We start from the raw sequence: 24,149 nt of genomic DNA on the forward strand, positions 1-24,149 counted from the left end.
GAATCTGAACACAGGCTCCAGGCTCTGAGCTAGCTGTCAGGACAGAGTCCGACGTGGGACTCGAACCCACGAACCTTGAGATCATGACCTGAGCCGAAGCCGGCCACTTAACTGACTGAGCTACCCAGGTGCCCCTATGTTCTATTGTTTTAAAGTGGACAGAACACCAAATATCTGAGACATTATGGTTCGTGCTGATTATAATAGTTAACACCCTAGTGGAACCTAATGGTATACATGAAAAGACATTGAAAAATAAGCTTGGGATTTCTCAACTCATAAAGCTCCCTAGTTGTTTCACATTTGTTGAGATTTTGATTTAATTTTCATTCTTCCTGGCAAATTCCTACTTGATCGTCCAGATCCATCTGGGCCACCACCACCTTCTGTGTCACCACACCCGGACCTACCGCACTTCTATTGTGATGCCCTGATGTTTTGTGTTTGCATCCCCTAGTAGAGTAGTAATTTTGAAAAACTTGGTCTAGTCTAATGTTGGGCCCATTTAGGACATTCAAGTGAGGATTTTCAATAAATGCATTTAATGTAAACTTTAGTAACAGACTTTGTGGAATCTACAACTTTATCAAATTTATTAGAGGGATATAAAAGTGCCAATGATAACCAATTACTATAATAAAGCAGCTCATATCTGTGTTCTTTTAAAAATGGCACTACAGGGCACCTGGGTGGCTCATTTGGTTAAGTGTCTGATTTTTTATTTTGGATCAGTCATGACCTCATGGTTAGGGAGTTAGAGCCCCACATTGGGCTCTGCAGTGAAAGCATGGCCACTTGGGATTCATTCTCTCTCTCCCTCCCTTTCAGCCCCTCCCCTGCTTGTGTCCGCTCACTCTCTTTCAAAATAAATAAACAATAAAAAAAATAATAAAAATGTACTACATATGGAAATACCACAACACTTGCTTTCATTTAGTACTTTTGTTTTATTCAAATGTCAAAACATAAGTTTCAAGTACAAATCGTAGTTATACTCAGTTTGATTTTAAAAACATCGATTATGCTTTGTTAACAACTTCCAAAAACAAATGTAAGCTGTTGTGACTAAAATGTCTCCCAGTCCATTTCTGGAGGATTACCCTTAATATATTTAGTAGCTACTCCAATTTTCACTCTACAAAAAGGAAAATGATGATGCTATAAGAAAAAGATAGTGAACAGTTACAATATGAAAGACTTCCTGAGAAAAACTTTAACCACTGCTAGAGAGACTAAGAAGGATACCTGTTTCTGTTCCATATTACAACACACAGGCTTAAACACTCTCCAAAAGTGCATTTCTGGTCCTACCCAGCCATAAATAAATATCTCACATCTCTTATTACATCGCAGAAAACCCAACTTTTCATCAATAGGATTTAGAATTTGCTAATCGCTTTTTCATAAGAAAAAGGGGGTAAGAGTAAAACTTAAGTGTCTATAAACCAAATAACGAAAACAAATATTTAAATGTCCTCTGATTTAAACAATTTCAAATGAGGTTGAACTGAATGAATAGTATAGAAACTTATATCATCATTAAGCTTAAAAGATACCCAAATATTTTAATATTTATAAAACCAAATGAAGTAACTTTCATTGTTAAGCCCCTCCAAATTTCCCATTTAGTTTTGTTATATAATGAAAGTTAATAACATATTTTAGTGTGAACACATTCATTTCTGCTGATAGCAAAGCATCGATTTTATGTTCTATGAAGACAAGGAATTAGACAGATATCCAGGATCAAAGAGCAAAACAAAACAAAACTAGCTGAGTACTTTGGTAAGTGCACAATATCAGGGTATTTTATTTAGCACATGGCTGTTACTAGGACTGATGCTGCATGCTACTTTTAGAATTAGATGGTCTTTTCCTGAAGATTTAAGGCAGACTTTAATTCTATCTGCACATTCATAGTACTAAAACAGATCAAAGATGGCAAATAAATCAGACAAGTCAGCAAGGGAATGGCCCTTTTTCTAGTTCCAATTGGAAAGCTGGTATCATGCATTAGCAGATAAGATCAAGAACACAGCTAAACAAATCAGCAAAATATGATTCTTTAGGATACTTTTTCCATGAAATTTTTAACTACTTGGAAACTACCTGTCCCAATTTTAAGATGAATAAAATTCCAAGATTTTCAGGAAACAGATATAGGTAGAAAAAGGATAAACTAAAAAATGGTATCCCGATCTTCAGTTTTAAAGAATTTATTTTCCCATTTGTAGAGTAACATTATTGTAAAATCCACAGTTATTGCAACACCTGAATTGCTTAAAGGAACTCCTAAGAATTTTGTTAAAGCATATTTTTAAAAAACTGAACCAAAATAATGTACATTTTATCTCTGAACATTGTATCATTAAAGTCCACACAATGTCCTTTGTATTAAATCAATGTGATGTTACATAATATACATGATCTCATTTTTATCCTAAAGGCTTCTGACCATGTATGATATCCAGGATAGATCCAATGCTTTTAATGTCAGACTGTAGAGACAGTTACGATCCTAAACAAAAGGAGGAAAAGTTCTATACACAGGACGGAAGTGTGACAGCTTAGCTGTTTGCTGCATCTGCTTGGCGAGGCCATCCTTCTTCTTCGACTCCAGAGTCATATTCTTCTTCAGAGGATTCTTTTGTTGGAGCCCTGTAATAAAGTCATCATGGTTTTTTAAAATAAAAATTAGGGGTTTTAAAATTTTTTAATAAAAATTTAAAATAATTTTTATTAAACATTTTTATTTAAAATTTTAAATAAAATTTAATAAGAATTAATACATTTAAAGTAGGACTTAAACAAACATGATTTCTAGACTCAAAGTAATAATCTACCTAGCTAGAAAAAATACGCAATAAAAGGAAAATATTAAGAGCACTTTTAATATTCAGATTGCTTAGTGGTGAGATACAGGAAACATTTAGACTGCATAGCCAAGAGCTGCAAGTCATTATCCCAATATTTTCCCTAACAAATTTATTCCTGAAATAAATTGACAAGCCTTCAACTGTGAAATCTTAAAAAATCCATTTTTCCAGCAAAAAAGTAGAATCTATTATTTCAACTCAAATGCTTGACATTTAGTATGTATCTACAGCAAAGAAGTCTACAGCCTGACCAAAGCTGACATGCCTCAATTTAAAATTATGATCAAACCATCACAATTTCTTTATATCTTGTTATTAATTAACTAAAGACTATATGTATCTGAATAACAATCAACTGCCTAAGTTATCTTAGAAGATAAGCAAACATAAAATATAACGTATCTTGTGATTTAGTTAAAACAGAGATCTAATTTTTGGCATGTAACATTACTGTCAAGCACTGTAGAAGAAATATTTATTGAACAGATCAGGTCAATAAACTACAGCCTGCAGGCTAAATAAAGCTCATCAACTGATTTTGTAAATAAAGATGTAATGGAAAACAGCCATGCCCATTCATTCTCAATTATGCCATGAAGGCAGTGATGAGTAGCTGCAACACAGACTGTATGCCCTACGGTACTCATCTAGCCTCCACAGAAACCCTGCTGACCCCTGGGGTAAATAAATGAAGCAGTGAAAAATGTGTCCGATTTGTCAACTGACAGGATGCAACAGAAAAATGTGTGAAAGACATGAAAGTGGTCACTCATAAATGACATAATTAGCAGCAAAGTTCATTGAAACCTCTTCATTTGGATGACTTTTATGTCTCTTTTAAATACTTCCTTTGAGGAAAAAAGTGCAGGTTAATTTTGAAGGTCAATTTTTAGACTCATAAAATACTATAATTTTATAAACCAAAATAAAACCCTTTTTCTATAGAAAATTTGAGATGATTGCTTCCCTTATGAATATAAGTATGTTATACAATTTTTGGGACAGACCAATAGACCCTAGCAATAAAGAGCTGATTTTAATGTTTAGATTTAATCTAGCTTGACAACACAGTTTACCGGATATATCCTGGTTCCTTTTTCCCTTCTACTACTTCTTTGTCAACCTCCACACATACAATATCAGAATTAGGAACTTCGAACATTGGTTCTAGTAACAGCTTTTCCTAAAGAGATAAAAAGTGATAAATGGAAAACTGAGGTTACACAGAAAATACTTGTATTCCATAGTTCAATAGAATTCATCAACTCAACAAATATTACTGAATCCCTACCAGTAACTGATGTCGAAAAAAATATCAATGTAAAAAGCTTTCATATTCTTCATATTAAAGCAGCTGCTAACTAAATTCAGAGAGAATTCATTCTATAAGGGAAAGAAAGCTATTTATCTGTAGCTCTGCCTACTTAGGTCACCATGCACATTCAGATGTTCCTCAGCATTCTTGGCATATTCTGTTACCAAAGAGGTCAGCTGGTAATCCTTACTTTGAAAATGATTTAATCCTAAACCACCTCTACCAAACTCCTAAATTTTGAACTATGCCTTCAAATAAGCACTTGTTTCAAAGGCTGCAGTAGATCTTAAGGAAAATATAGATCTTAAGAAAAAGTACATGAAGTTTCTTTTCTTTTTTTTTTGAGAGAGAGGGAGAGAGAGCGAACGAGCGAGCGCAAGCATGCAGGAGCAGAGAGAGGGAATCCCAAGCAGGCTCTGCATTGTCAGTGCAGAGCCCGATGCAGGGCTCAAACCCACAAACCATGAGATGCTGACCTGAGCTGAAATCAGACGCTTAATAGACTAATCCCCGCAGTTGCCCCCATAAAATTCCTTTTAAAATGTTAACTATATCACCTCCTCTTCTATTTTGCATGTTTATAAATCTGTCCTTAATCAGTAACACCTGAAGTCCAGGCCTTCATTAGAGAGTATTATCTCAAACTGTCTGTGATAAATGTGTAGTTCCAATCAAAAAGTCCTATTGAGATGAGAGAAGTAATAATTAGCAGTGAAATCCATTGAAGAATAAAGTGGGTGATGGCAGAAAATAGGCTGGGTCACTAGAATTTGTAACAAAATTAAAAAGTGAGTTCATATCATATCAAAGAATTTAGGGGCAAAATGTCATGATATATGCCATTTAATTTCAAACAAACAAATAAACAAACAAACAGAAAAGAATGACAATTTCAAGGGATCTGAGAAGGTACTCTGGGGAACTAATCAAAAGGCCCAAGTAAAATTTTCTAAATTCTCCTTCCCAGATTTTTTTCTATTTCATTAATGTTATTATGTGTGTGTCCTTTGTTGCAAATACTTTAAAGTTCTACTGAGACCCCTCCCTCTCCAAAAAAACATAAGAAACAATATCAGGCTAATTCTCTGGAAATACTTCCAAAGAAATAACATGGAGGCTTAATATGTGCAAAACTCAGACCAAGAAATAATGTAGTTTTGTATAATAATGCCAACTTACCATTATGGACCTAAGACCTCGTGCTCCTGTTTTTCGTTCCAGTGCCAATCTGGCAATAGCTTTCAAAGCATCCTCAGTAACATTCAGTTCACACTACAAACACATAAAAAGAAATGAGAATTTAGATAATACTTGATAATTTTCTAAGATAACCATATAGCATTTGATCTATTAACTGTTACTACCTACCATTATTCCTAGTCTTTGAAGAATAAAAAGGGACCAGTGCCTTAACCGTACAGATAAAGACTGACCCTATCCACTTTCAGACTAAAGCATTTTTTGACCATCACTTTCTTCTTAGAAAACACTCTATCATTCATTTTATAGAGCATTAGTCATCCTATAACACAAAGGCAAAACTTTAGACAAGTCTCTAAATTACCACAGAGTTCAAATTATTGATACTAAATTTATTAACATAACCAAAAAACATGAAAATACTTTTGGAACATCAGACTTCACAAAACCTTGGTATTAAACAAATTTCAGTTACTAATTTTTGCTTCCAGAAAATGTAAAATTTAAGCCAGGTAATTCTCTCTCATGGTGCTTTAGAACATCACCTTCAAGCACTTGTTTCTATCGATTAACCTATGAGAAGGCAATAGTATTCTGAATCAAAAGTTTGTCATTAGTCTTTGAAGACATTTTCTAGATTAACATGGACTTCCTAGGATTTTATTCAACATTTATTGGACTCCTACAGGTTTACGTCTTAGAGACTGAATGATGAATTACCATTTTTGCCATCCAGGAACTTAACTCTACTGGATGGTGATGAATAAGCAAACTAGCATGTACAGCATGGCGTATGCACATGGTATGAAGGGAGCACCAGTGTGGGAGCATTAAACGAGCAAGGGGACCACTGAGGGATTTAAGGAGAGGAGTAGAATAACTAGCTTTGTATTTATTCATTCACTAGATATGTAATAAGAATTTAGTATCTATTTGCTGGGCACTGTGTTCAATAATATAAAAAGGATCCATTCTGGAAGCAAAAAAGGGAAGATAATGGTATTTTGGTGGTGGTGGTCAGAAACAGACTTGAGACAAGGAGGCCAATTAGGAGCCAAATGCACGCGTCAACATAAAGAATGATAAAGGAGCTTGACATGAGGTGGTGACAGTGGAATGAAGAGAAAGAAACTGATATTTAAAGACACTAAGTTCATAAAACCCAAGACATAAGCTATGTGATTAGATGTGTGGGGATATGAGATCAGATGTCTGGCTACAGAGAAGTAGATGTGGGAAGTGATAGAACTTCAGACAAAAGTATCTAAAAGTATGCATAGTATGTTGTAACAAAAGCTTTTAGAATTTTAAGTCTGAAAGGACAATCCTGTGTGTCTGGCTTGAGGGGCTGGGGGTAGGCTGCGGGCATAAATTCTCTCTCTCTCTCTCTCTCTCTCTCTCTCTCTCTCTCTCTCTCTATATATATATATATATATATATATACACCCTTGGGCTTTAAGGTTCAATAATGATTTTAATTAAGAAAAAAATAAAGCCAACTCCTAAATATCTAATATAACACACTGTGCCTTCCCTGATACTTAGATCCATATTTAGTGAGGTATAGGCTGGTATTCTGGATGAGGAGGAATGCTTTTGCTTTTTGTTAAGCTAATTTATTCAGTTTCATAGCAAAAAGCCATAAATTAACTTAAGTCTGAAAAAAAAAATCTAACCTTATCCATGCTGAATAAGGCCTGGTACTGAGGAATAACAGCATTACGTGGCTCAGTTAGTATTTGTACAAGTGTTTTCTCATCTAAGCTATGCAAAGGAACGACCACAGGCAGCCGTCCCACAAACTCAGGAATCATGCCAAATTCAATGAGATCTCTGGCTTCAACGTGACGTAATAATCGATCTTTTTCTTCAATGTCTTGGTGAGTATTTGATTCTCCACTTCGATTGGCAAGGTCTGCAGCAGCTGCAGCCCTTCTGCCTTTTCCCAAATTAGATGGTGTTCCAAATCCAAGATACTGCCAATAAAAAAACAGGTATTATAAATAGAATGAAGTTGCACTGTACCAAGCACTCTGCATATATATCTCACATGACCTCTGCAATAAAAGAAAGTTCTATTATCATTCACATTTTACAAGTGAAGAAAATGAGCTTAGAGGGGTTAAGTGCCTTGATCAAGCTCTCTCTCTTTGCTGTAAGTGGTAAAGACAGGATTTGAACTCCGGCCTATCTGTCTTCAGAACTGAGAACTAAACCACCATTTAATAACCAACTCTCAAAGAATGAATTGTAATAAAAGTAGACAGGTAAAAATTATGAAGCGAGGTCCCCTGAAACTCAGAAAAATGAGACCTCTAGACTACTATGGTTTCTAAAATGTGTAAGAACTAGGGGTGCCTGGGGAGCTCAGTTGGTTGAGCATCCAACTCTTGATTTCCACTCAGGTCATGACCCCAGGGTCATGGAGCCTGCTTAAAGTTTTCTCTTCCTTTCCCTCTGAAAAATAAAAAATTAAGAGGCACCTGGGTGGTTTAGTTGGTTAAGCATCCAACTTTGGCTCAGGTCATGATCTCATGGTTCATGAGTTCGAGCCGTGCATTGGGCTGTCTGCTAGCAGCTCAGAGCCTGGAGCCTGATTCAGATTCTGTGTCTCCTTCTCTCTCTGCCCCTCTCCTGCTCATGCTCTGTTTCTCTCTCTCTCAAAAATGAATAAATGTAAAAAAACCCTAATAAAATTAAAAATTAAAAAATAATAAATAAAATGTGTAAGAACTATAAAAATGGAAGACAGTAATTACTTTGTAACCAAAATTAATTTTGTAATATTATAAATAGTAGTAGTGCCTAAGGAACAAGCAGCCTTATGAGGAAATTACACACAAGTGTCTTAAGTCACTGCTAAGCATTCTATTAAAATCATAATTTGAGGTTGCAGTATACATCAACCTATGAGAATTAACTCTGATTTTTTAAAAATATATATATAAGAATAACATCAAACAAGAGTATTACTTTGCTGCAAGGAGCTGGGTATTGAGGTACCTGCCTGGCTCAGTTGGTGGAGAATGTGATTTGATCTCAGGTTGTGAGTTCAAACTCCACACTGACCATGGAGATTACTTAAAAAAAAAAAAAATCTAGGGGCTCCTGGGTGGCTCCGTCGGTTAAGCATCTGACTTCGGCTCAGGTCATGATCTCGTGGTTCATGGATTCAAGCCCCACGTTGGGCTCTGTGCTGACAGCTAGCTCAGAGCCTGGAGCTGTTCTTCGGATTCTGTGTCTCCCTCTCTCTCTGACCCTCCCCTGCTCATGCTGTCTCTCTCTGTCTCTAAAAAAAAAAAAAAAAAAAAAAAAAAAGAAACAAAACAAAAACCAAAACACAAAAAAACAGTAAAAAACAAAACAACAGACTATCTTGTATGCCAGGTTAAGTTGTTAATGCAGAAAGTAGTGGGGCATTATTAATTTTAAAATCTAAAAACAAAAAACACCTGTTTAAAAAAAAAAAAGAATGCTGGGTATTTACGGTGGATCCTGCTTCAGTCAATATAAAAGAACTATACTCCAGGCAATTGTCAGAATGTTTTGACATTTTGGTATTTCATACAGCTTTTGTCAAAAGTATAAGAAAAGCACATGGTATGTGAGAAAATAGCCTAAGTTAAAAATCCATTCCTTGGGGCTCTTGGGTGTCTCAGTTGGTTACGCATCTGACTCTTGGTTTCAGCTCAGGTCATGATTTCACAGTTCGAGTTCAAGACCTGGCATTGGGCTGTGCTGGCAGTGAGGAGACTGCTAGGGATTCTCTCTCATTCCCTCTTTCTGCCCCTCCCTCAGTCACTCGTTCTCTCAAAATAAAAAAATAAACTTAAAAAAAAATGAATTCCTCTGACTCTCTACAAGGATAGTTAGTATATTAGAAAGAAAAATACCTTACATTCAATATTATATATATATAATTTATATAAGTATTATATATATATATAAATACAAATACACACATTTATTTTATGTAATACATATATATAAGCATTTATAAAGCATTATAAAACACTGGAAATACAAACCTGAAGACAGCCATTATCCTAAACATATGTGAGAACATATGAAGGCATTAAAGTATCACAAGTGCCATGAAGGACAACTGTACAGGAAACTGTAGCAGTGAAAGGAGGAGAGGGGAGTGGGGAGGAGGGTAGAAGGTGATCAAAAAGGCCTTCACAGAGGAACTGCCCAATCAGTTAACAGACTGAGTCTTAAAAGATGAACATATATTTGCCAACTGGATTGAGGTAGGGGAGGGCATGAACAAAGGCAAGAGGAATAAAAGTTAGGAATGCAAGCAGTCTGATATGTTGGAATATAGGTGCATTATTTAACACTGTACCCCTGGCTGTCAACAATAGCCACATGGATGTGTTTAATCCTCTAAAAAAATCACTACTGACAACTGTCTTACATCTCTTTCTTTTTCATAAAGATCTATGTGACAAACTTTTTTTTCTCCCCACAACCCAGAGCTCAACACCTGAGCTGAGATCAAGAATTGGACATTCAACTGAGTGAGCCACTCAGGTACCCTGACAAATTCGTTTTTTAAATCTCAGTCTCTCCTGAAAACCTCATACACTTCCTGTTTCAGGTAATAAGAACTAGAGCCCAGGATGTCTCCCTACTTTTCGTTAAGAAGTTCAAATGACCTATGACCTAAACCTTCCTTATACATGTTTCTGAGCTCTTTTTGGACATTACTTTAAAATGTTCTTTTCTACATGTTCCTAACTTCAAAATCTTTTTGGAATCACTAATTATAATTAAGTGTCAGAACATAGTCTTTGTTTTCTTAAAAAAAAACAAAAAACTCTACACCCAAGATGGAGCACAAACTCACGACCCCAAGATCAAGACTCTCATGCTCTAGGGACTGAGCCAGACAGGCATCCCCAGAATTTTGAATATAAAGTTATTTCTCTCCTTCTTTCTCTCTCATGTACACACAAAGAAATAATTTCTTCTTTCTAATTTGTGAGGCTAATTTATGCAGAATTTCAAAAGCAAAAACAAATTAACATAAAAAATTAACATCTAACCTTATCCAGGCTGAATAAGGCCGGATACTGAGGAATAACAGCATTACCTGGTTCAGTTAGTAAGTACCTGTACATGAGATTTTTTAATCTAAGCTGTCCAAAAAACTTCCACAGGCAACCATCCCATTAGCAGCATCATTTTTTTTTTACTGCTACTAAACTACTACTTAAACTAGTGGGTGCAAAGCCAAGGAGACTTAGCGCAAGCCACGTAGCACAGCTGATCTATGATATATTCATTTAGGTAGAATATTAGGTTATATAAAAGAAATCATTTGTGCTTACTGATTATGTAAAACACAAAAACATGGAAAATACTGGTGTGTTTTGGGCGTCTTGACACTATGTTGACATTACATTTTATTGTATATTGTAATCAATCAACAAATAGGTACTAGGCATGTACCTTGCAGATATGAAGAAGCTGTGCTCCATCCAGTAACCCTTCAGAAAAACTTACCTTTTCATTCTTCCTCCTGCTGATGATTCTGTCTAAGCCATTGAAAGCACCAGATGCAACAAACAGGATGTTTGTTGTATCAACTTGTACTGTTTCGCCACGTAACTTGCGGGAATTCTTTTCTGGAACATTAACTATTGTGCCTTCTAGTAGTTTTAATAACCCCTAAATAAAGAATAAATGATTTGTAACATTGTATAAATGTATTATTTGTCGCACTTCAGATGAGATTCAAAGGGGAAAATAATATGTGGCTATGGTCAATGAGCATAATTAAAGAAAACTCCCACATTTCTACAACTAACTTAAAAATCTAATGCACTATCACACTAACAATTCATAAATTTATTTGGAATAGTTACAAACTCCTGATACACTCAGGAAATAGTCAACTTAAAAGGTTGCTTTTGATGGTAAAGATACAATTCTGACCTAAAGACGGAATTATGACTCTGTAGGCAACTGTGGTGGGAACATTCAAAATTTGAAAATAGTTGATTTGTCTTTCACAGAAAATTTAATTTCTACTCCTACTATTAAACTTTGAGGCTATCTATATTTTGGGATGCTTTTATGAAAAAACATTTCATAAGTGTGACCGCTCTGTCTTGATCAAAATAAAAAGGAAAACAATTTCCCTTCCTCTATAGTTTATGTCATAGTTACCAATAAAAAGTCAAGTTGCAAATAGATCATTAAGAATGAAACACTATTTTATCTATTTTACCCTACTGTCAAGTGAAAAGAATAAGACACATGTACATACTTCATTTATATCTAGTTAGAACCAGAACTCTCAAGAGTCTTCTAGAAATGTTTAACTGGGCCTCTAAAGAATAAAACCAACAAAAATCAAATTTCATTTTTTTCTACTCTTTAAAATAATTTTTATTTCCTAAGAAAGGTAATTTGGTACTGAAAATAACCAACAGCTTTCTGAACTACTTTAAAATGGTATGTGGAGTTAGGGGTGGAAGAAATAAACAAAACAGAATCTAATTGAATGTGAAACCAAACGTACAATATTTGGGAGGTTGATGTATTCCCTTCCTTTTAGTGGGCTTGAACAAAATATTCAACTGCTTACTTGCTGAACGCCTTCTCCACCTACATCCCGTAACTGATGAATGCCTGGCACACTGCCAATCTTATCTACTTCATCCAGAAAGACAATTCCTATAATTTAAGAAGGATTCTATTTATAACATGAAATTTATATACACAAGATAACCTCAGTTTCAAAAGACTAAGTAGCTAGAGAGCAAATATATTTACAAAGCTTAATTTTATTAAAAAAAAAAACCATTACTACATCTCCTAATCATCATTGTGTAAATATTTCATACTTCATTTTATAGAGCATCACCTAGGTAAGATAACAATTCTCTCTGACATTAGTCATCTACCTCACTAATGTTTTCAGGTTCTTTATTCTAGGAAGCTGAGATAAATATATAGTGTGGAAGCAGGAGGCATGTGCAGTACTGGTAGTAGTAAAACTTTTTACTCTTTCCCATCTTTACTCTTGTCTTAAAGGAATTTGGACAAGAAGCTGTCAAGCTCTTCATGTAAATAAGGAGAGATGATAGATGGGGAAAGGAGGAATGCAGCATCTAGGATATCCTGTAGGTCAAAAGGCTAATCTGTTTCTAGATTCCTCCTGCACTCTCCTGCCCTTGTCTTTGCCCCCTCTCCTAACCCACCCCAGGATGAGGAGCCTAGAGAGGACTCAGAACAGGAAAATAATGATGGCATTAAGGATCTACTGGAATAGTAATCTGGCCTGTTTTCACCCTAGTAGTCATCTTATGTGGCCTTTAGTCAATATGCTAGAAAATGTTTAACATAGCTAACTTTATACAATGAAAGAGTTTTATTCCTTAACTCAAAACAAGAATTACAGTATCTCTTAATGCTTCCCCAATAGTCCACATCTGGGGATAGATAAACTATACTAAAAACATACCTTGCTGTGCTTTTTCTACATTATAATTGGCATCTTGGAGCAGTTTGGCAATCACAGATTCAATGTCTTCACCTACATATCCGGCCTGAGTCAAAGTTGTACAGTCACAGATGGCAAAAGGGACATCAAGGCATTTAGCTAGAGTTTGTGCCAGCAGAGTTTTACCTACAAATAGAAATAGCAAGTAAAAGTTACTAAAGATATGCTGATACATAATTTCTCTACAAGAATGTAAAATGTATTAAATCCAAACAGTATATAATAAAAAATTACTTATAAATCTCTTCTATACTATTGTTCAGATTTAATGGTATGTTTATCATTTCTAGTAAGATGTTAGGGATTGGCCTAAAGGGCACTGCCAATTCCTCAAATTCAGCTTGAAGTCTATGCACAAATACTGACGATGTGCCCCTAAGACTGGCCTTAAGATTTCTTCTCAAGAGCCAGAATCCCCCAATCACAAGACAGGTTATAGAATCATTTATAGTCTATGTTTTTAATGAGTAATTTTTTCAGGAAGTTATTTACCTGACCCAGTCGGTCCAAGCAGCAAAATATTACTCTTTTCAAGTTTTATGTCATCATGGGAAGAATCCAATACTTCACCTCCTCGTTTTTCCTGAGGTATTTGTTGATTTACCTGTTGCTGCATTGATGCTCCTAAAGCATTACCATGTGGACTGATTCCAGCAATCTGAAGCAATTCTGAAAGAACGCCAAAGAAATTATTAGAGCTCCCCCTGATTTTACTTGAAGAAACGCCCAATAAAATCCTAAATCTAACCCAATTACAAATTTAAAAAAACTTAACATGACCTAAATGTCTTACCTAAAAGGAAGAAAACCTCAAATTATTTAGTCACAAATGTACAACATATGATTTATTCAGGGAACCTTAAGTAAAATAAATGGATTCTTTTTACCTTCCTTATTTATGTAAATCCCTTTCACTTAAGGGAAGGCGAACAGTGCTAGCAGCCACGCAGCTTTAGCTTTGGTCTTTCCATTGTGTCTAAATAGCTCAGTGATTCTGGGCAAGTCATATAAACTTTGTATTTCTGTTTCCTAACCTATAAAAAGGCAATAATACCTGTCCTATCAATTTCAAACACATGGTTGGAAGGTATAAGAATAAAATGCAATTCATTTGGAGGCACTTTAAAAGACCAACAAATATATATAGATTTTTTTCGTTACAAATGAAGGACTGTAGAAAAAGCAAGAAACACTGAACACAGTGCACACAGTAACAGAACCAAGACTTAAAACAGAGAAATAGGGAACCTGAGTTCTTGTCTTTTTCCATCACTGTGTGGCTATAGGACCATGGCAAGTCACTTAACTTTACTGGGCCTGCTTCCTTACCTATTAAAGAAAATATCAAGACATATGACCTCTACAGTCTCTTCCACATCTAAAAAATGATTCTCTGAGTCTACCAGAAAAACCAACTATAGTAAGACTCATTATCCCTGGTTCTATCTGAATTTTGATTTTATAGGATCTAAAATGGAACTTTCCTGTCCCTTTATTAGAGACACAATGCCTAACTAAATGGGAATGATACTGCTGGTGAACTATTAGTTTATCAACTGGGTGCCTAAAAACAAAACAACTTTGTTCTTACTCTCTTGGCTGAAGGAAAGAATTTCAATAGTCTTTTCAGTTATCCAGATTCGTAAATATCCACATTGCTCCTCATTATCAGCATTTGAGGGATCTGTGCTCATATCCTACTTGTTTATATTTTCTGGATTTGTTTTTAGGTTGTTTCTAATAAATGGATTAAGAATATCAGTACTTTCCAATGCATTATTATTTTAATCAAACCAATACATAGATGTCCAGCAGACATAAGTATTATTAAGGTCCTGTCCTATTCCAACTGGCTGGCACTTTCAAATTATCTTAGGGTTACACTTAAAGTAAATGGTTATTCTGGGGCACCTGGGTGGCTGGCTCAGTCGGTTTAGCGTCCAACTTGCCTCAGATCATGATCTCACAGTTCATATGAGTTTGAGCCCCTCCCTAGGCTCTCTGTCAGCACAGGCAGATCGCTTCAGATCCTCGGACTCACGCTCTCCTCTCTCTCAAAAATAACATTTAAAAAAAAGTAAATGCTTATTCTAATCATCAAAAATAGGCATTCAAGGAGTGCCTGGGTGGCTCAGTCAGTTACGCATCTGACTTTTGATTTCAGTTTAAGTCATGACCTCATGGTTCTTGGGTTCAAGTCCCGCACCCGACTGTGCACTAACAGCATGGAGCTTGCTTGGGATTCTGTTTCCTCTTCTTCCTCTCTCTGCCCTCCCCTGCTTGCTCTCTATATCTTTCTCAAAATAAAGTTTTAAAAAATAGGCATTCAAAAACATTTTAATTTAAATTGTGCTATGTCTGATGGTTATTAGTTAATAATTCACAATGGTGTGCCTCATTATAATCCATATCAAGAAAAAAATGCTGTCTCCTACATGAGTTTAGTTAGCTAGTTGTCCCCATCAAAAGAAAATTTCTTTTTTTATTTCAGCAAAAATCTAGTTAGGAATTATGACAATATAGGAAGAGGCTTTCCCTCAAGTGTAGGCTGGCCCAATGGGGTAAAAATTATTTAGGTGAATAGTTTGAACAAAATTGCAAGATGCATATTAACTACAGTAGAGTCAAAGAATAAATGTTTTTTTTTTTAAGTTTAAAAAAAATTATTTATTTTGAGAGAGATAGGGACAGTGGGAGAGGGGGAGAGAGAGAGGGAAAGATAGAGAATCCCAAGCAGGTTCTGCACAGTTGGTGAGCAGAGCCCGATGTGGGGCTCAAAGCCATGAAACTGTGAAATCATGACCTGAGCTGAAATCAATTCACCCAAGCACTCCAGGGTAAGTGTATTTAACTTACACAATGATTAAAGTTAAATTTAAAAGAGAGGAATAATTTAAACAGTACATGAGGTATGTCACTCCATTTCATGAAATTACGCTCCAGAATAAACTTGAAATAACTGTCCTTTTCTTTCATTTAGTCTGTTTCTGCCTATCTCTCAATGCATGAGCAGCTCTCTACAATGAGTGAGCGACTAGTGTATGGTTAGTTGCATGGAGGTCATCGGCCATATGGCCTGGACAAATTCCTTAAAATTTCTGCACTTCAGTTTTCTTATCTGTAAAATGGGGGTGAAAACAATAGTTTCTATCTCATAGGTTTTAGGAAGATTAAGTCAGTTAAAATATGTAAAACACTTAGAACTGTACCTGGCAGAGTTTTATAAATGTTATAAAAGAATTTGCTATCAGTATTGCTATTTTCCTAGTGTTTAAGTTACTTGTATAACATAGTCCTTAATGCAATCTCACTGTTTCACCTGGTGTTCTACTTAAGAAAAACATATTCCAATGATGGGATTCCAATGATGGCATTTTAGGTCTAATGCCCTAACTGTAGAATCTATAATTCCACATAGGACAAGTGGAAACTTTACATGAAAATAAATTCTATGTAAGCTTTCAAAATAGTGCTTTCCAAGTCAGTCAATATAATTACAAATTGCTTTTACCTAAGTTCTTAGTGTTACTTGTTAACGTTTAAATTTCATTAAATCACCACATATATTTCTTTCAAAATATTCTTCATAGGCTTTTCTTTACTAATTCATACTAGCTTTAGTAGTTATCTGTCCAAATTTATGAATATAGTGGTGACAGCATATTTGATTACATTTTTGGTTTAGAAATATAAAATATACATTAGATCTCATGCCAGAGTTGGTAAACTAGTTATATTCTTATGGTCTATCCAGTATATACAGCACATTTCAAATAGAAGAAACATAATATACCTTGGTTCAAAGGCATAAAAGTACCAAACTTATAGGTAAAATGTGTTCACAGTGGCTTATCCATTATTTGTTGTATTTTGTTATTTTAATTACTGAAACAAAATGCAACGTGGATTTTTTAAAAAAAATTTATTTACTTAAGCAATCTCTCCATCCAATATGGGGCTCGAACTCATGACCCTGAGACCAAGAGTCACATGCTCTTCCAACTGAGCCAGTTAGTTACCTCTCTTTTTATGAACCTCTACCATCCGAGCACTACATATTCACATCCCCTCCCCCCCCCCAAATGAGTGCAAAACTACAGAATGGCCACTATCCTTAGAATATCAGGTCCTTCCACACCCTCCGTGAGACCATCTGATGCTTATAGGGACAATCCAGGGCTGGAAACACTGAGCTCAGGCTTATTCATAATTTGCAAGGCTCTCCCAAGTTTCATAAACACCAAAAAGAAAGAAGTGTGGTTTCTGACAAAGGGAAGCTGGAAGATGATCTGCCTCTCCCCAAATTTCTGTCATACATAAACAGGCCAACTCTACTTGTATGGAGGGAAAAAGATATAAAATCTCAAGCTAAAGATTTTAATATACAACTCCTGTTAATATGCATATAGGTCTATATTTATAGAGAAAAGCTATATGTAATATTTTTTATTCTCTACATTATACTTTAAGAAATATCACAACAGAAAAGATAAAAATCAAATATCTGGGGGCAACTGGGTGGCTCAGTCAGTTAAGCATCCAACTTCAGCACAGGCCACGATCTCTCGGTTTGTCGGTTCAAGCCCTGCGTCGGGTTCTGTGCTGACAGCTCTGAGCCTGGAGCTTTTTTCAGATTCTGTGTCTCCCTCTCTCTCTGACCCTCCCCCATTCGTGCTCTGTCTCAAAAATAAATAAACTGTAAAAATCAAATATCTGAAGTAACTCAACATATATAAACTACACAAATTAGCTATATGAAAACCTGTTCCAAAGTTATATATACTATGTGTGATAAACATGTTTAGATAATATACAATCTCTCGTTCTTGGTAACATATAAGCTAATACATATCTACCATTACTACTACTGACATCCTTCACTGAGGTCAATCTCAAAAGGAAGAATGAATACAGAGGAGGACCTGAGGAGAGGTCACTTACTTGTAAATCTGTACTCATCCTCCCGTCTTCTTATTTCTAACTCTAAGAAAGAGGATAAAATGACAGCATGAAAATGTATATTTGTTTAGTCTGGAGGAACAAATAAGGGATATCTACCTTCTTGCCTTCTTCCAAATATACATAAAGAATGTGTTCATTAATGTTTTATAGTTTTTCACATTATGAAAAAAATCTATCTGTTACATCCTGTCTATATTAAAAACATTAAAAACCCAAACATGTTAATGATGGCTGTCTCGTTACTAACATCCACATTTGTCAAATACTAAGTTGATATTTAAGAAAAGAGAAGTAATCATTAAAATCTTCAACAAAAGTTTAATCCTCTCATACCATAAATACTGTATAACCATTTGTTTTTCCTGTACCTAGAACGGCTTAACTATTGATTTGCTGACTGAAAGAACCAGAAAAAAATCATTTTGTATCATGTCTAGACAATGCTACATGACTTTATAAAAATGAAAATTCTAGGTCTTTCCTTAGTTATTATGACTTATACTTTCTAAAAATAAAGTAACAGACACTACCATATAACTATTTTATTTACAGTAAGTTCAACAAGTGAACAAGTTATCTTCACTGAGTCAATAAGTTATATATTTATAACTACCAAAAGTAATAAAAAGATATTATAGTTTTCTAAATGTAAGTATTTAATAGAACTCCTCAAACTGTAAAATGATGACTTAAAAAGAACTAAAACAGTAGACTGTAGACCTAAGTAAGAAATCAGGGCTCCCTGGCCAATTAAAAACAATAAAACTTTAAAAAATTTACATTTTACTCTATTCATAGTTTTAAAAATAATATCATTCTATTAATATAACACATTACTGTCTACAGTAAATTGAGATTATATAGTGTATCAGTATCTTAGAATCTATCATTAATAGGAATTATACAAATTTGCCCTTAACCTTACACTCTGCAGCTGGGGCCTAAACAGGAAAAGAATGCTGGACACACTGTGTGACAGTTAGCATCTATCTTCATACATCTCTGACTGAGGCACATAATCTGGTCACAGGGAACCAGCTGCGGTGAAGTCTATAATTCAAAAATTATGTCTCAATCTCTACTCCAGTGGCTTTCAAACATTGCTTACCAAGACCCTTGGTAAGAAATACATTTCACTCTCTGACTCCGAACCCATGCACATATAACAGAAAGTAAAAGTTTTATGAAAGAATATGTAACTACAAGTTAATGTATCCTGGTATTTACTATTCAAACCAATTAACTTTTTCTTAAAAAATGCTGTTGGCAACCTACCAAAATGATTTCATGATCCATTAATAGGAAGAGGCCTGTACTTTGAAAAATACTGTACTATACTAAAAGCATTTTAGGACAAAAGCAAGGAGTTTTTAAACCAAAAACTAAAGATTCTAAAGCATGTAATCTCTATTTTGGTCAGTTATCAAAACACTAACCTCTAGGCGTTAATGATGTCTGCTTCTCAACCTCTGCTTGCTGTCTCAGAGTAGCGGGGATATTGTTATATATTCTCTTATAATGATTGTACACAGCAACCGAAAGCACCTTCTTAGCAAATGACTGGCCAACAACATACTTGTCGAGGTAGTTATAAATCTGAAAAATGATTGGGTATGAATAATTTACTATGACTTATTATAAAAAACACACACGTTAAGAAATTATACACGGAGCATATTTGCTCACAGTTTTAAATTTGAACAAAGACGCATCAAAAACAAAATGCCAAAGGTATGGTACTTATGTAGCAATGATTCAGAAGCCCCAAACCTATGTGGACAGAAACATAATTCATTTGTTCTTTAGCTTAACAAAGTACCACTGTACTCATATACTGCTCTGGTGGTTTCTGTTCTATAAACAATGCCATTAATCCTAATTTTTAAAATTATTAAAGTCACTTAGAATACCTACATATGCCACCATGGGTTTAAAGATATCATTATTAGTGTAAATCTTTAAAATAAATCCGTTATTCTTATTTATTTACTTTGAAAGAGAGAGAATGTGTGTGAGCAGGGGAAGAGCAGAGAGAGAAGGAGAGAGAGACTCCCAAGCAGGTTCCACACTGTCAGTGCAGAGCCCGAGGTGGGGCTCAATCCCATGAACCCATGAGATCATGACCTGAGCCGAAATCAAGAGCCAGATGCTTAACCAACTGAGCCACTCAGATACCCCAAAATAAATCCTTTCTATACCTCTCTCAGTCACATGAATAACATTCCTCAGAAACATAAGACTACTCTCTTTGTAAAAATTTTTTTCAGTGTTTATTTATTTTTGAGAGACAGAGAGAGCGTGAGCAGGGGAGGAGCAGAGAAAGGAGGAGACACAGACTCTGAAGCAGGCTCCAGGCTCTGAGCTATCAGCACAGAGCCTGATGCGGGGCTTGAACCCACAACCGTGAGATCATGACCGCTTAACCGACTGAGCCACCCAGGCACCCCAAAACTACTCTCTTAAAAAATAGGTATTATGTAATCAAAGCCATTACCAACATCTGTATGTCTGAATATTCACAAACAAATATTTAGGCTTTTCTCAGACATTAACTTTATTAAAGCTACTCCTGTATCTAAATGGCAATCTAAAAAACCTTACTCTTAGAAACTAAAGCTCTGTTTGATACTTGCACATTGCTAATTGCATAGAACCTGGAGTAAATTCCTTCAGCTTTTAGTAAACAGAATGTCTAGCTGGCTCAGTTGGTTAAGTGTCCACCTTCTGCTCAGGTCATGATGTCGTGCTCCTGAGTTTAAGCCCTCCATCAGGCTCTCTGCTCTCAGTATGAAGCCTACTTCAGATCCTCAGTCTCCCTCTCTCTTTGCCCCTCCCCTGCTTACTCTTTCCCTCAAAAAATAAACTTAAAAAAATAAAAGAAATATTAACTGCTAATATTCACTAACTCCTGAAACTAATTACCCATTTTCTACAACTTTAACTCTGATGTCTAAAGTCTAGACAAACTAGTAAATAAAGTTAACAGCTATATCTAACCATTACACTATTTTCATATGATAAACTCTTTAGTTGTTGACCATTATGGCTTTTTAAAATCTTCTTGATTTCTGGGGCTCCTGGGTGGTTCAGTCAGTTAAACATCTGACTCTCGGCTTCAGCTCAGGTCATGATCTCGGGGTTCAAGAGTTCAAGCGCCCAAGCGCTGTGCTGGGCTCTGCACTGACAGTGCAGAGCCTGCTGGGGATTCTCTCTCTCCCTCGCTCTACCCCTCCCTCTCTTTCTCTCTCTCAAAATAAATAAACTTTAAAAAAATTTTTTCCTGATTCCTCATAAATAATATCCATGAATTATTAAATCGGCCACAGCACGATGGAGATAAATGCACTGGTGTCTTAACACAGCAAAAGAAAGCTATCCTGAAGCAGGGGATGAGCAATAATCTAAGCGTGCACACATTTGGGACATGCAGAGCAGAGGGCACACAGCCCCAGGGCAGTGCTCCCTGTTCTCAGAAAGAACAGACCAAGTACCCAATGGAGATGGTAACATAGTCTGCCATGTTTCATATGGCCAGATCACAGTCTGTCTGAGACTCCTGGAAGGAGAACACACCACAAAAGCCACAGCGCTATATAGGACAGCCCTGACACTCTGACTGTGAAAAAATTACTTGCTTCCATCATGAAACTGAGCCTGTTTTACCATAAAATAGACTAATGTATGGGGAGAAATTACAGGCCGGTGTTATTAAGGGGCCCAAACTAAGAAAAAGAAAGCCATTGCTGCTCAATTTTACGAATATTATTTTTTTATTTAAGTAGGCTTCATGCCCAGCACAGAGTCCAATGCAGAGCTTGAAATCATGACCCTGGATCAAGACTTGAGCTAAGATCTAGAGTTGGACGCTTAACTAACTGAGCAATCTAGGCGCCCCTAGGTACCATTTTAGATTAGTATGAATACCATTTTAATAATCATCCAACTATATTTCATTGCTACTGAATGCAGTAATCATGACATGGGAAAACAGCAATGGGACTCCATACCTAAATTCCAAGTACCAAATATCAATAAGAATTTAGCCAGATAAAGTCTTTATTAAGAATTTAATACTTGTTTAGGTATTAGTATTAAGACCCAATGTAAACTGGGAGAGGAGAGCAATGAAATGTTTTCAAGACAAAGTGCTTATAGTACTGAGCTAAGACCTATACCTTCTTGGGGGGAGGAGGTGGTTTCTGTTGGAATGCCAATTTTACAGCTTCTGCTGCTGATTCAGGTTCTTTAATTATGCTTTTCTTTGAATCTGCTTCAGATAGCACAACAAAAAAATGATGACATTTTTCACACTTCACAAAACGGGTGGATGCTGTAAAAGGAAAGAAAGGTCAGCAAAGAAAAATAAATAATTCAAATAACATTTAACCTTTAAGACTCCCTGTTAATAAAAACTATGTACTTGACAAAAAGTAGATTTGCAGTTCACTCCACTAGCCACAACAACCTAGTTAGTTTACATCTAAGATAGATGGTATGGATAAATGAGTTCAGTAAACCACATTTTGTTCATTTCCACTAGGTTCTTTCATTTTGTGATATACTTCATTAAGAGGAAAGATTGGCTGACTTTCTTCAACTTCCCATTCATTAAATTTAATTTTAAAAACCACTATAAAAATATTAATCACTTATCTTACTGATATACTTAAATGAAAAAACTGTGAAAAAAAGTAAAGCACAAGTAAATTATTCTATTTTTCCAACATTTTCTTATGAAAATTTTCAAATATAAAAGAGGTTAAAAGAGAAATTGGGTTGCCTGAGTGGCTCAGTCAGCTAAGGGTCTGCCTTCGGCTCAGGTCATGATCTCACAGTTCATGAGTTCAAGCCTCACGTCAGGCTCTGTGCTGACAGCTCAGAGCCTGGAGCCTGCTTCAGATTCTGTCTCCCTCCCTCTCTCTGCCCCCACCCCCTTTGTGCACTCTCTCTCATAAATAAATAAAAATTATTTTAAAATTAAAATTAATAAATTTCAATCCCACAGAAAAAGGGGAAAAAAAGTATATTCTTTAGGTTCTTTTCAAACCTATGAGCATTTTTAAAACCATGATTTGGTAAACATATAATACTGTTTCATCATGCCTTCCTTATTTACATCTTTAAGGACTCCACTAATTCTTACTTCTTTGAACTAAAAATGACTAAGAAACTAACAAAATAACATTCTCACTCATATTGACTTACAATCATATAACTTTTGAAAACAGCACAAGAACAATTAAAACTGAGGGTAAAAAAGGTGTCTTATTTCCAATGCATCAGCTATAGAATAACCTGAGTTAAACCAAAGTAGACTTCTTTTTTTTTCCTCTCTCCTTTTAAAGCACAGCTTAGGATACAGGTATATGGACATATGCCCCCTACTCATGGTAGCCAGGTACCCTGGAAAGCAGCACAGAAGAGACTCTCACACAGATTGCCAAGATAGTGAACTAAAGATATACAGAAATTAGTTATATGTTGGTGAGTCTGGGTAATACATTTTTGTGTTAACCTTTGTATAATTTAACTAGAAAAACTGCAAAGAAGAATATTTAAAACTATGAGAATCTCTCTTATGGGAATATTAGAACTACTTATTCATAGATTATAAGGAAAACTGTACTGGTAAGCTAAATCTTGACAAAATAATCTAAATTTAAAAAAATAGACAATTCCATATTTCAAAAATAAATCTAATTATTAATTCAATCAATGTAATGCTTATGTGTCTATTCATAAACACAAGGCCAATTAAAAATACATCTGGATAAACTCTAGTATCATATTTTTTTATGTTTTTTTTTAAATTTATTTTTGATACAGAGAGAGACAGAGCATGAGAGGGGGAGGGGCAGAGAGAGAAGGAGACACAGAACCGGAAGCAGGCTCCAGGCTCTGAGCTAGCTGTCAGCAGAGCCTGATGCAGGGCTCGAACCCACGAACGTGAGATCTGACCTGAGCCGAAGTCAGAGGCTTAACCGACTGAGCCACCCAGGCGCCCCATCTAGCAGCATATTTTAAACTAGAAAAAAGGTCATCCATGTTTTCTATGTATTAATCACCTATAAGTGCTTACCTAAAGAAAAAGACCAAGCTATTCCAAGTACCTTTGATTTACACAAGCCCCAATACATTATCACCATTCCCCACCAATGGGAAAGATGGTCAATGGAATTCACCAAACTCCACATCCAAAAAAACAAATAACCCAATGAAGAAATGGGCAGAAGACATAAACAGACACTTCTCTAAAGAGGACATCCAGATGGCCTACAGG

At 35.6% G+C, this 24,149-nt stretch overlaps 1 protein-coding gene across 2 annotated transcripts in view; it reads right to left on the reverse strand.

The window, feature by feature from the left end:
* Positions 1–927: 927 nt before the first annotated feature.
* CLPX (caseinolytic mitochondrial matrix peptidase chaperone subunit) overlaps positions 928–24,149 on the reverse strand; it is a 39,681-nt gene continuing 16,459 nt past the window's right edge. The window contains exons 4-14 of one of the 2 annotated variants that reach the window (XM_029950833.1): positions 22,045–22,199; positions 19,306–19,465; positions 17,849–17,890; positions 13,400–13,576; positions 12,869–13,033; positions 11,990–12,078; positions 10,903–11,067; positions 7,068–7,367; positions 5,371–5,463; positions 3,953–4,059; positions 928–2,658 (exon numbers count right to left, since the gene is read on the reverse strand). In XM_029950833.1, the coding sequence (XP_029806693.1) occupies positions 2,568–2,658; positions 3,953–4,059; positions 5,371–5,463; positions 7,068–7,367; positions 10,903–11,067; positions 11,990–12,078; positions 12,869–13,033; positions 13,400–13,576; positions 17,849–17,890; positions 19,306–19,465; positions 22,045–22,199 (1,544 nt within the window). In that variant the 3' untranslated portion in view covers positions 928–2,567. The remainder of the gene's footprint in view (positions 2,659–3,952; positions 4,060–5,370; positions 5,464–7,067; positions 7,368–10,902; positions 11,068–11,989; positions 12,079–12,868; positions 13,034–13,399; positions 13,577–17,848; positions 17,891–19,305; positions 19,466–22,044; positions 22,200–24,149) is intronic. The other variant, XM_029950834.1, reaches the window with a different exon arrangement.

Source organism: Suricata suricatta, chromosome 9, assembly GCF_006229205.1.
Source record: "Suricata suricatta isolate VVHF042 chromosome 9, meerkat_22Aug2017_6uvM2_HiC, whole genome shotgun sequence".
Classification (NCBI taxonomy): Eukaryota; Metazoa; Chordata; class Mammalia; order Carnivora; family Herpestidae; genus Suricata; species Suricata suricatta.